The 13042-nt window shown below is 44.1% G+C and overlaps 2 protein-coding genes across 5 annotated transcripts; both read right to left on the minus strand.

The window, feature by feature from the left end:
• Positions 1-2584: 2584 nt before the first annotated feature.
• LOC117741335 (T-cell surface glycoprotein CD3 gamma chain-like) lies at positions 2585-5006 on the minus strand. 4 transcript variants are annotated; one of them, XM_034548313.1, is made up of 7 exons: positions 4873-5005; positions 4513-4583; positions 4329-4349; positions 4055-4234; positions 3754-3897; positions 3188-3249; positions 2585-3087 (listed from the first exon to the last, which is right to left on the minus strand). In XM_034548313.1, exons 2-7 carry the CDS (start codon positions 4559-4561, stop codon positions 3037-3039), a joined length of 507 nt encoding a protein of 168 aa, XP_034404204.1. In that variant the 5' UTR covers positions 4562-4583; positions 4873-5005; the 3' UTR covers positions 2585-3036. The 4 variants fall into 4 exon arrangements, with proteins under 4 accessions (XP_034404204.1, XP_034404203.1, XP_034404207.1 ...); XM_034548312.1 differs by having other exon boundaries at positions 4513-4586; positions 4873-4995; XM_034548316.1 differs by lacking the exon at positions 4329-4349 and having other exon boundaries at positions 4873-5006.
• Positions 5007-5790: 784 nt separating this feature from the next.
• LOC117741555 (transmembrane protein 25) lies at positions 5791-9399 on the minus strand. Its single transcript, XM_034548660.1, has 8 exons — positions 9302-9399; positions 8783-9157; positions 8388-8681; positions 8159-8296; positions 8024-8057; positions 7168-7277; positions 6393-6485; positions 5791-6276 (listed from the first exon to the last, which is right to left on the minus strand). Exons 1-8 carry the CDS (start codon positions 9378-9380, stop codon positions 6203-6205), a joined length of 1197 nt encoding a protein of 398 aa, XP_034404551.1. The 5' UTR covers positions 9381-9399; the 3' UTR covers positions 5791-6202.
• Between the last annotated feature and the right edge of the window lie 3643 nt (positions 9400-13042).

Consider the following 13042-nt stretch of genomic DNA (forward strand, 5'->3'; position numbering starts at 1 on the left):
TCGGTTTTAAGGACTGAATACAACGACCACTTTTAAATGATCCACGTTGAGCTATGAAATGTAACCTAACGCTTGTTCACGTTGTGTTTTTTTTTTGTCAGCCACTGAGCCCTCACACTCGCTCCCAGGATCCGTACTCTGTGGTGAACAGGATGGGATAGACGTTCACAAAAAAAAAGGACAAACACGAGCATCGTTCATGCATCATAACTCTGTCTTTGTCTTTCTTGGATTTAAAGAAATGGCATTTAAAAAAAAAAAAAGAATTCTATGCGTAACAGTATTACGCATAGGTCTCATTTGTCCGAGTTACCGTGGTTACAAGTGTGTGGTGCGCACGGTACATCTACCTAGGGACTACTTTCTCTCGCAGAAATGGTCAGTAATTCCCAACCTGAGGATATTTCTGCAGGTAGCAGGTGGTCCATGAAGACATTGTGTAGCTTAGCTTATTAAACAATAATAATAATAAAATACAGAAATTGTGATTTGACAATATAACATGTATCATCGCATCCTCGTTCATGTGGAAGAATAGACTCACAAAGAGGATTACAAATATGTTTGACGCCAATCTTCGATATGTTTATTGTCACGATAATTCATCAACTTCAGAGTCAGTTTTAATACCTTAAAGGTGTTGGAACTACTGCTGTATGTAATATTTTGATGTCTACTGTATTCTAAACTATCCGCGTGGCTAAATACCATTTATATATATACATAATGTACATATAAAACGTTCTTTTTTTGATGGTGTCATAATGGTGTTCATTAAATCATGTTTTAGAAGTTAGTGGTGGTGTTGTACTGGACTGCGTGAGCTGTTTCTGATAGTCTGCAGCTCATGTGTGTGTAAATATGACCTCAGTTAGAAACGTACAATTTAATCTACACAAGTTCAACAATATCACTTAAAATATCACTTTTACAGCTTCGTAAAGTTAGAATTCATGTACAGGTTGTTACCTAATAAATTGGCCATTCAGTTGCATGTAAATATATGTTTTTTCTCTAGTGTACTGACCATTTATTATATGACCATATAATGTCTAATTTACAAATTGTCATAGTGTCAGTTCAAATAATGACAAATGGACCTAATTTATGTACATATGTCGTAATAAGTTAGCTAATGTTCAAACGGCTAATTGTGTTTTCTTTTATGTTTTTTTTTTTCATTCTAACCTGCTGCATTAATCTCCTTTTCACTTAATGTTCACACGTGTGACCAATAAATGAACCGCGTGCTCTCATTTTCTCGTCCGCTCAACGGTGGGAAACAACACCACAGATATGAACGTGTGTATGAAGCCGCGGTTCATATCCGGAGCTCAGCCACATGCACATCATCATCATCATCATCAGTATTTCTCCCTCACGCAGACTTACTAATGATTGACAAGTCTTATTATTCTGCACGTGGCTCCGAGGTGTCGTGTGCAGTGGAAACACACTCCCACGCCTACAGCTCGGTTATCTTCACCTTCATCAGCTGTGTGTTTGTGTGAGAGAGAGAGACAAAGAGGTGGAGGGGAAGAGGGGAGGGGTGTGTGTGGTTGCCTAGTGTGTGTGTGTGTGTGTGTGATCTTTACCCTTATGTGATGCTTTCCATCTCTTCGTGCTTACAGCCTTGAAACACTCTGGTGAGGAAATACAGCATCAATAAAAAGCAAGTGGGCGATGACGCATTCGGTAAAAGTACAAACACAACGATGCGCAAATACTTTGTTTGACACTCGTGTAGCGTTTGGAAAAAAAAAAGTGCAGGAAACTCACAATACATCGTAAAGTGTTTCCAGGGGACGCTACAGAGTATTTAATGCACACGGTTGGGACATGCAAACTCAAATTGTTGCTTTTGTGAGGTCGCTGGTGAAGATGTTTCTTGAGCTCTCAGCGTAAAGAGCCCTGAATTAAAGCTGAATTATCATTAAAATGTACTTAAAGTTCATTCCGTCTCTTTTTTGTTGTTGTTTTGTATGTTTTATACTTCTTGCTCTAAGTATGCATAACTAAAATGAGCATCATCTAGAAATCTGCACATGCAATGTCAATTATCATGAAAGACATCTGTAAATGTCTAATTGATGCCTGCTATCAATTTTTTTAAAAAAGAATGAAGAAAAAAAAAAGATTTACTTAAAGTTATTAAGTTTTTTTAATTTATTCGGCCTCCCCTGTGGTTACTGGTAAGAGACGTGCATGCCAGGAAACGGCGGACTCCGCCACTAAAAACTAAAAACAACCGTACGAAGAGGTAATAACGCTTTGTAAATACTTCTAAATGGCTTTTAATGAAAAAGGAACGATCATTACCGGTATCACTTGACACTTGCTCATTATGCAGAAATCATGATGCATTACATGATTATATTAATACTAATGCATCGTTAAGCAGCCTTTTACTGTTTTAACTAACTTAATGCTTTTTTAAAGACGCATTCTTAAGCCAAACAGAGCATTTGGTGTTTTTATATATATTTATATATCTGAAAAGTGACTATCATTGTTAATATAGTATTAAAAAACACAATACTCACCTCTGAAAATGCATTGGAGTAAAAGTACAAAAAAACAGTACTTGAGTAAATGTACTTTATTACTTCCCAACACTGGACAAACAGCTGCCAACATGAGAAAAACTGCACATTATTTTGTTCCTCAATTATAATTTTTTATTTTTCCATCAAGACAAATTTAGTTTCGTTCAAATAAACCCTTCATTTTCAAGTCATGGCACGTGGAGGCTGTTGTAGCCCCCCTTCTAGCAGGATAAGAAGAGGAAAAACAATACGAATGAAAATACCACGTTGGCCAATTAAAATGCTACCAAAATATGATAGTATGACATATACAGCAACAGGTTAACAAGTCACTCACTGTGTGATAGCACAATATCTTACAGGCAGAGTGAAAGGAAAAGATCAAATGGTTTCACACAGAGCAGACGACATTAGGGACGAGCGTCACAGACAGAAGACGTTTCCCTCCTGCAGGTGTTTCAGATGCAGAGATTAATGTGTGTTTTCAGCTCTATTTTCTGTTCAGCACATCATACGTGTCCTTCTGACGACCTACCAGGGTCTGAGGGAGGAGAAAAGTTACAGTACAGAAAGTTAAATTCATATTTTATTCATGTGGTGATATCGTAACGCCAATTTAAATTCACATTTTCAGCTTGTACCTGGTAGTGATCGTTGGGGTCGCCGCTCATTTCATTCCGAACAAGATGCTGTCTGTCAGAGCCTGGGGAGAGAGATATTAATATTATAGATAAGGACGTAGATAGATCGGTATATAGGGTGGTAGGTAGGCTATAGAGTGGGACTTATGTGGTTAGGTAGGCTATAGTGTGGTAGGTAGGCAGGTAGGCTATGGGTGGGTGGGAGGTAGGTAGGTAGGTAGGTAGGTAGGTAGTCTATAGGGTGGGACTTATGTGGTTAGGTAGGCTATAGTGTGGTAGGTAGGTAGGCTATAGCAGGTTAGGTTAGTGACGTAGGAGGTATAGAGGTAGGTAGTAAGGTAGGTGGGGAGGGAGCTGGGGAGTTAGGTAGAAATGTAGCGAGTTAAGTGAGTGACCTAGGAGGTATGTATATGGTGAGGTAGGTAGAAAAGGAGGTAGGTAGAAAAGGAGGTAGGTAGATAGATATGTAGGTAGGCTATATGGTGGGAGGTAGGGTGTATATGGTGAGGTAGGTAGAAGGCAGGAAAGGAGGTAGGTGGGAAAGGAGGTAGGGAAGTAGGTATTACTTTTCTTGCGAGCGGTAACTGGAGCGATCCGAGTCTGTGACGCAATGAGATAGACAGCCACTCCGATCACAAGCGTAGCCACCACGTCTCCCACAACCATCCCGGTTATGGACGTCAGGTCGAGCTCGATGCAGTTGTCGCAGGCTGGACACAAAGTACACAAAGTACACAAAGTACACAACACCTGTGATTACTGTTGAGAACAAATGGCCGTACTTAAAACAGTGTGGAGGCAAGTACTACAATAATAAAAGTACACACAAAAACACATAAAAACATGCCGTCTTGCTGCAGAACTTACTTCGAAACTTGACATATATTTTTGGTCCTTCAGTACCGTTAGTACGCACACACCTGTACTCCCCCGTGTTCTCGTCTTTGTAATCCAGAAAGTCAATATTTTTACCACCGGCTGCTTCGACCTGATATTTTTGGCCACAACTCAGCTTAATCCCGTCGGCGGTCTCAGTCACTTCAATGCCTTCGTATGAAAGACACATAATTTCAACGTGAGCATTTCATGCATGTAGTTGACGTTAAGCACCGACATGTAACCGATGAAGCGGTCCTCTTACCGTCATCGCAACTGACTGGCGCTGCGGGAGACATTTTGAAAGAAAGAAAAGAAAAACATTTACGAAACCGCCTGGACAATTTGCTCCTATTCAAAAAAAATAATAATTAAAGGGTACTTTTTGTTTCTTGAAACCCCAAAATCCCCCAATTTTTTTTTTTAAAAAGGCAGTTTGAAATGCCTACCTGTCAGCGTCCAAAGCAGCAGCCAACAGGCCGGCAAAACCGATTCCATTGTGTGTTCACGCCTCCGAGTTCTGCTGTTGACAGAGCGAGACGTTTCAGGAAGGGCGCCATTTTCTGCTCCCACGGCAACCATTTTATTCACAGATGACCGATGACGATGCGACAAAAACATGGGGCGCCGTTTTATGAAAATAAACGCGGCTAATGTATAAAACATGACTGACTTTGTGGACAGTTGATTTTACTCAAACGACTTGTTGTTTCTTCTCCGTCAACGCACACGCCGGTGAAACAACACGCACACACACACAATGTGAGAGGAAATGAAAATACAGCATTATTTGAAGTAAAAGTACTGACCTCAGAATAAAGAACTGCCGTGTCCCCGCTGCCAAAGCATCCAGTCTACGTCTGTTAGTGTGTGTGTGTGTGTGTGTGTGTGTGTGTGTGTGTAAGAGAGAGAGGGAAGTGGGTGTGATTGGTTTATTTTCCGTTGGGCTTTTGTTGATTTCTGTGCGTCTATGTGACATCATTCCGAACGTACATTAAACGAGTCATTCAGAGGGAAATATTGCATTTTTTTCTACAAATATTTACAATTTTTACACACAGGTTTTATCATGTGATGCTTTGTTAAGACTAAACTACTCAAACATCACATGAGAAGATGATTCAAACGAACTCAAAATCTAATACATCAATTATCTAACAGTATAATAGTTGTTTTCCATCTTTTATAATACTTGACATACTTTTACTTGTATTAGAGTATTTTTATAGCTATTATCAGTCAAGTAAAGGATGATATGCCGTAATGGATTTCGTGAAAGTTGCTTGCACACTTCTGAAGGAACATCTTCATATTGAGTATATGGAAATAAATATAATATAAATATATAACAAAATATATATATATATATATAAAATAAAGATTCCCTGTGTGTCTGTGAATGTTTGTCCTGAGAGAGAGAAAAGCAAAGAGATGTTCCCACAACACAACTCTGCTTCCTGTCTGAAGAAAACCACAACAACCTAGAGCAAACACCTGGCTCACACACACACACACACACACACACAGTTTTCCAGCTGAAAAAAGAAATTAGAGCGCCCCCTGGTGAGCGCCAATAAACATTTAAAAAACCACAGCAGGCCCAACATTCAGTTCATACAATTTCGATATCATCTTTTTATTTAGACGTCCTCTTTTATACACATATACATATGCATACAAATATACAGTACATGACATGTCCATATATACACAAGGACACACTCCGTAAATATGCACCATCCTATTTGGATATTAATGCGACAAAATGCAAAATCTCAACGTAGGGAACATTTATCTTTCCGGTTCGGAGCATAGAAGGATTAAGAGGATGCGATAAGAGACCATACGGGAGGAGATCATGGCCAAACATACAAAACATAAGCTTATTTATGGAGCGCACTGGACTCGGAGAGACAAAAACATGGATGACTCTTTGTTTATAAGAACAACAAATTCAAGTGTGTGGATGAACTTGGGGAAACGGAGAGTCGTTGACACCCAGACGGAGGAAGATGGTTTCTGGTTCCTCGTCATCCTGGTCCAGCTGGCAGTTGTTCTTGGTTTTGTCTCTTGGTACAGGTTGGAAGTAGTGTTGCATGCATGTGTAGTGTGTGTGTGTGTGTGTGTGTTGGAGGTCAGTCAGAGCCAGATCTCCTCGCTGCTTATGCTGTTCACCTTGTAGATGTAGCCCACCATCGGATATCTGGCAAAACCTGGGGAGCATTCAGAAAGAAAAGAAAGAAAAACACACTCACCGCCGTTCCCACACCGAATGTAACGTTTAAAACAATAAATAAACGCAACGGCGTTCGGAGCGCGTTTGCCTGACCTCTGGCGGCGTAGGCTAACGACAGATCCTCCTCCTCCTCCTCCTCCTCTTCCTTCTTCTCGCCCACGCTGTTCTGCTGGGCGGCCTCTCGAGCTACGAGGAGCGATGCAAGAAGGATGGAGATGCAAGAAGGATGGAGGACACGTATGCAAAAGAGATGCGTGGAGGAGTTTGATGGGGTGGAGGGGGGGGGAATACACTTAATACTTTCCTCGCAGCGAGATAAGAGAGATTGATAGATATAGTTTCATCAATCTTCTCATCTAGGTCTTGGCAGGAAAGAAAAAAAAAGTGTTTCCCCCCCCCTCAAAAAGTGTTGAACTATGTCCCAGTGAAGCAGGTAGTAGAGGCGTCTCCTTCCTCACGTCCACGCACTCGTTACGTTTACATGTTTTAGAATCAATTCTATTTAAAAGTGCAGAATGAACTTCACGATTAGAACAAAGCACACCGTAAAACACGCACAATTAAAACATGGTTCATTAGCTCAGTTGGTGAAGTGGTGGCAGGCCATGCGAGGTGTTCCAAGTTAAAAGCAGAGCCTTTAAAAAACCAGCTCTTGTACTGTTTATTATGGGATATCAGATGGATTAAACCACTAGGGGGCAACAAAACGTCACCAAAAACTCCTGAAACAATGAATCGGGGGCCCTGAGAGTCTGGAAGCTACCAGCAGATGTGTTGTAATCAAGCCCCCGACTAAACGACCTAGTTCATGCTGCGTTCAAGTCCTGTAGGAAAATACACCTGCGTGTGAGGGCCGACGGTGTTGTACCTTTTCTCAAAGTGTTGAGGTCGTTGAGCTGCATGTTGGAAGGCAGAGACATGTTCTCTCTGGCGATGTGGGGCTTAACGGCTTTCTCCGGCTTCAGATTGGCCGAGTCGCTGTTTTAGGACATACGGAGGAGCGTTAGCGTCTACATTAAAGTCTGCAGAACACCGAGAAGACGTTTGAACTCGGCTTTCTTTATTGCTAAATGTTAATGTGAAGCTAAGCAGCTCGTTAGCTTAATTTGGCACAGAGACTGGTTTTCCAGCGTTTAAGCGAAGCTAAGCTAACCGGCCCTTAGCTTTAGCTTCTAAACTTGCAGCAAGAAAGCTAATAAATTCATTGCCCAAAACATTTGATTAGCTGTGACTGAATATTGTCACGTTTTAAAAGGAATAGTTCAACATTTTGGGGGAACTCGGCTTTCTTTCTTGCTAAATGTTAATGTGAAGTTAAGCAGCTCGTTAGCATAACTTAGCACGGAGACTGGTTTCCAGTGTTTATGCTAAGCTAAGCTAACAGGAAGCTTTAGCTTCATATTTGATTGACAGGCAAAGGTGTCCAAAACGTCTATTTATTTATTTATTTAAATGAGCATCCGAGGACGGTTCATATGAAGTTGTATATTAACACATTTGATAAATCTCTTGATTCTCTCACTTGCAGTGAGTGAGAGAAGAAAAAAAGTGACATTTTCTGAACAAAATCTATTAATTAATCCTAAAATTTAAGAGGTTCTCTGATCCCCGGCAAAAAGACACAATCTGGCAGACCACATATCTTGTAACAAGACAATTACAGAGGACTTAAAAATGGAAACTTTACCTCGCTCTGACAGAAATCTGATTATTACTATATTTACCTTTTCTTGGTCATCAGAATCTCCACCGGCTCATCTGCAACGTAACACAAGGGGATGCTGAATGAAGCGGTCTTACGCTACAGGCCGAGTTGCTCACCACACACACACACACACACACACACACTCCCGTCTCACCGAAGGACTTGCTCTTGTTTTTTTGCATCAGGCAGAGAACGATCAGACTGAGGATGAGGAGGGCCATGAAGGCCATGGCTCCCCCGGTCACTATTCCCAGCATGGGCACCTCCACGCGAGACTGCAGGAACTCTGAGGAAGAGCGAGGCAGAGAGAAACTATGCTTACTAGAGAGCTAGATGAGAGGAACCTTTCTCGGCCTCCCTTCCTCCTTCCTCCATATCAACCCCACCTGCCAGCGTGAGGTTGCTCTGCACCGTCCCCACGCTGTTGCTGACGTTCAGAGAGACGTTGCCCGTTTGATTGCCCAGCGTGACCTTCAGCGTGTGATTGGTCAACCAAGGGTAGCGCCGCGAGTCCAGGACGAGGAAGTCGGAGGTGTTGGCCACCAGCTGGCCGTACTGGTCCGCGAAGGTGATGGTGGCCGGTGGGTTGGACCGCACCAAGGCGAAGAGGACCAAGGAGAGGCCGGGGTCCGAGGTCTCGCTGTAGTGGGCGTTCAGCCGGAGGATCTCTGGCTGGACTGGGAGGATGGGAACAACTGGATTCACTCCATCACCCCGAAAACAAGCTCTCAAAATGGAAACCTCTCTCTCTCACACACTCACACACTCACACACTCACACTGGACGTTGAGCGTGACCGTGGCATTGTGGGTCTCTCCGGTGCTGGGGTTCGATGCCACGCACACCAGCTCCCTGTCCCACTTCCTGGCTCGCAGAGAGAAGGTGCTGTTGCGATGGGCCTCCCGCGACCTCCCGACCTCGGAGCCTTCCTGGGGCGACGTCGCCATCATCCTCACCGGCGGCCGCCTGCGGCTCGGCGGCGGCGGCGACGGCGGCTCCCTCTGCCGCTCCCCGTTCAGGTACCACGTCAGCAAGGGAGGGGCGCGGGGGTCCCAGCCGCCCGACTGGCAGTTGAACCAGTGCGTCGTGTTCTCCTGCAGGGTCACGGCAGCTCGGTGGCGTCTGTCAATTTCGGCGGCGGGCTCGAGTGCGCCTGCGGAGGAGTGCCAGATTGGACTTTATATGCATAGTTACTCCAAACTTAAAAGGAATAGTTTGACATTTTGTGAATAATGCATTCCTTTTGTTACAGATTGATACAGCTTGGCTTGGCTGCCTGAAAGGTCAAAGGTCTCACCCGTCCAGGACAAGGCCAGAGTGTGAAGGAACACGACCGCAGAGCTCGACGCCCACCTGCTCAGGCACACGCGCTCCATACTGGCCCGACTGAGCACATCTACCTGCTGGGAGGCAATGAGTTTAGAATTAGGAGAAATCTCAGAGACAGATGGGCACAACAAAAAACTATACGCATGGTCAGCTCCACCGGGTAGGGGGGGGGTTACATGAGGATAACTGGTTGTAGTGATTGGTTGGGATTTGAGACGCAGGCAAAACAAAACATTCACCGGCCCTCTTTTGGCTCGACGGCGATTGTGCGCACGCACGTAGAGCGAGTACAGGGTGAGGGAGTGAGGGAGGAGGGGGGGGGGGGGGGGGGGGGGGGTGCTTGCTTGCAATCTGGGTCATGTGATATGCATTCGGAAAAGGGAAAGCAGGAACCGAGCCGTGAAGGAGGAAACACTGACAACGTTCACTGACCATCAAAACAATGCACTTCGCAAGGCTGCATGCAGGCTTTTTCAGTGGCGACGGTAAAAAAAAAAATATATATATATATACCAGAAAGAAAGCCCTCTTCAATATGCACACACACACACACACACGCACACGCACGCACACACAATATTACCTCAGCCCTTTCTGCAGATGCTGTGATTCAGCCTGATGGAGCTCCATGGCAGCGGAGGTGGAGGAAGTGAAGGACGGCGGGAGCAGCGGAGAGATGAGAGGCAGCCCTCCCCGACTCAGTTTCTTTCCCATCTGCGTACACACACACACACATTTACACACACACACACACACACACACAGCTCATTGCAGGATACAGCAGCTCCAGTAGCAGCGTTTACTAGCTGGCTGACGCAGGCAGTTAGGAGGAGTGAGTGGAAAGGGAGGAGGGGTGAGAGAGAGAGAGAGAGAGAGAGAGAGTAAGAGGAGCAGGCAGCTGAGGAGATGGAGAGAAAGAGGGAGAGAGTGGAGGCAGAGAGGAAAGGTGAAGAAAGGAGGGAGAGAAGGGAGAGTGGGCACAGAGTCGTGAGGAGAGAGAGAAAAAAGGCTCCGTGCAAAACATCAATCTTTAACAATCTACGAGGTGTAATTGAATTGTGGTGGATGGAGGAGAGTGAGCGGATCTCATCCTCTCTTCCATCCTTCCTGTCCGTCACCATGTTAAAGGACCCCCCCCCCCCCGATGCACCGACTCTATATGTGACCGAGCTTCATCACTTCAGACTGGAGGAGCCTCTGCAGTGCAGCGACTCAGGCCGGAGCAGCACTGCAGGCAAGGAGGCAAGGAGGCAGACAAGGAGGCAGACAAAGGAAACGAGCTCTCAGAATAGGTGCATTCAATTTGGAAATGAGTCTTCTTTTGAGCTTTTAAACCAAAAAGCAATGCATCCAGTAAACGCTTGAGCATCTGTGTGAGAAGGTGAACAGAGGATTAGGATTCATGACGAGCGTCATGTTTAAGGCACTTTTTAAACCCAGTATTGCGTCATTAAATGTAAACGGACACATTAACATACCGCTGACGGGGCTGGTTGGTGCTGGACATGAACAGGTAACTCCTGCTGCATTCAGCAGAGGAACACGTTCACCTTTGACCCTGAAAACGTGACACCCTTCTTCATTATGTTGTATATAAATAACTTTTTGGTTCATTAATTGATTGGTCAATCAACCTGGAATATGAAACATGGTACATGTTGTTTTGTTATTCAAGAAATACAAAAAAAGAAGGCCAAACATTTGTGAATTGATAAAAAAATCAATCAATATAAAAAATAAATAAATAGCTGTGAAATGAGACATTACATTAAGATGAACCACATCAATGTGAAATCAAGGTGATAAATAGAAAAACATTGTCCTTTATGATTCCAGTACTACTCGTTACCTCTCTCTCACACACACACACACACACATCTATCAGAGCAGGCGACACAAAGACACGCAAAGTCACGACCTTTTTAAATTAGTTCTTTATTTATATATATTTATTTATTCATCTCAGTTTGGTTGATATTTTTTTTTATCATTGTTGTTGCACTTTTAGTATTTTTGTACTCAAAAGAAATGAACGTAAACAAAAAAAAAAAAACAAGGGACAAAAATGAACAAATGGAAAATAAAAATGAACCTAAGAAACGGGGGAGTGGAGCAGAGCTGGCTTGCTGGGATGGAGAGGAAAGACTGAAGGGAGGGATGTAAGAGTTCAGACAGTGTGTGTGTGTGTGTGTGTGTGTGTGTGTGTGTGTGTGTGGGGGGGGTGTCAGTCTGATCAGGCTGAAGATGTCCTCTCATTCACACGAGCCTTCCCGTGTGCCTCTGCTCTTCCCCTCCCAAACACACAACGTCAGACGAGCCTCTCCGGTCTTAAAGTTTAGAGTTTCTATCCTGCTGGAGACACGCAGTGTCTTCCATTTCAGCCGCTTCCTCTCCAGGACTTGCCGAGCGCTCCATTGTTTATCTTTCTCTCTCTCTCTCTTTCTCTCTCTCTCAGATCTCCCTTCTGGCTCGGCGTAAACGACGAGAGGAATGAAGGAGAGCCGGCGGCGCGAGGTGTGGAAACGACCTCCTTCTGTCCGAAAGGAGACGCCGACTCAAGAAAACAAGAGAATGCAAAAAAAGAAATGTATAATAATAACAACAACAACAACAATCTCACGAATCCGTCCTGCTTCGGTGTCAACGCTCTCGTTCTAGAGATCGTGAATGTTTTGGGTAAAACGGGAAGCGGCGCCGTGCAAACGGAGAGAGAGCTGCAAAGCCAGGTCGTATGAAATCTGGCGAGTATGAATACATACAAAGTGGAGCTTTATTCTTGGCGCCACAGTCTCTTGCTTGGCCCTATATTAGACCCGGGGTTTTTTTTTGTATATGGGGGAGGATAAATAGAGGGCCCGACAAGTCAAAACTAAAAAAAAAATGTTTTAAAAAGAAGGGCCGGTTCAATCTTCTGCTGTGGTCCAACGTGTGCTGTAGCCTCCATGCTCCAATTTCAAGCGGTTCCTTCCTAATGGTCGCCTCCTAAAGTGTTTCCCTTTTTCCTTTTTTGGGGGGGGGGGGGGGGGGGGGGGGGAGGTGCGTCCAGGTGTATCCAACCACAAAATGCATCAACGGTCCCATGAAACGCAGCGATCGCCTCCTCTGATCGTCCCTTTCGTGTCTGTGTGAAGGTCAAAGCCAGGCCAAAACGAGAAGGGGGGAGGGGAGGGTCCTCCTTGGTCGAGGGAGGAAAGGGGGCGTGTCCGATCAAAGGGTGGGTGTCCAATCAAAAGGTGGCGGGAGGATCACAGCAGGTGGGGTTTGTCCGTATCCACTCTGGGTGTTTAGGATGATATGTCAGCTATATTACAAGTTATCCCCCCCCCCCACAGTTGTTTGTTTTTGAGTCTTAAGTTGTTGTTGTTGTTGTTTTCCTTTCTCTGTAGCACCCGAACCAACCCAGACGAAGACCAGAGCCTGACCCCCGTATCGCCTGCCTAAACTACCCCATGAACAGAAAACAGGGCCAACATCAACAAGTGTGACGGTCACAACAACATCGAATTGAAATTATACTTAAAAAAAAAAAAAAAAGAGAAAGCAACACACAAAAAAATAATTACTCTCCTCTTATTTCAAGTGTCTCGATATATATATAATAATATTAAAACACAATAAGAACAATCTTTTTTTTTTTTTTTACGAGACAGAAAGAGCACTTGCTCTCTTCTCTGTCCTGTTTTGGCTAAAAATCTCAAGATTCATTAAA

Source organism: Cyclopterus lumpus, chromosome 13 (assembly GCF_009769545.1).
Source record: "Cyclopterus lumpus isolate fCycLum1 chromosome 13, fCycLum1.pri, whole genome shotgun sequence".
Lineage (NCBI taxonomy): Eukaryota > Metazoa > Chordata > Actinopteri > Perciformes > Cyclopteridae > Cyclopterus > Cyclopterus lumpus.

Excerpts from the sequence above, each read along its gene's own strand:
- LOC117741335 (XM_034548313.1), bottom strand. The coding sequence starts at position 4,561 with ATGGAATCGGTTTTGCCGGCCTGTTGGCTGCTGCTTTGGACGCTGACA. Across the intron at positions 4,350-4,512 it reads GCTGCTTTGGACGCTGACAG|CGCCAGTCAGTTGCGATGAC; the intron begins GTAGGCATTTCA and ends TGTCTCCCGCAG. Across the intron at positions 4,235-4,328 it reads GCCAGTCAGTTGCGATGACG|GCATTGAAGTGACTGAGACC; the intron begins GTAAGAGGACCG and ends TTTCATACGAAG.
- LOC117741555 (XM_034548660.1), bottom strand. The coding sequence starts at position 9,380 with ATGGAGCGCGTGTGCCTGAGCAGGTGGGCGTCGAGCTCTGCGGTCGTG. Across the intron at positions 8,058-8,158 it reads AAACAAGAGCAAGTCCTTCG|ATGAGCCGGTGGAGATTCTG; the intron begins GTGAGACGGGAG and ends GTTACGTTGCAG. Across the intron at positions 6,486-7,167 it reads CCTCAACACTTTGAGAAAAG|CTCGAGAGGCCGCCCAGCAG; the intron begins GTACAACACCGT and ends CGCTCCTCGTAG.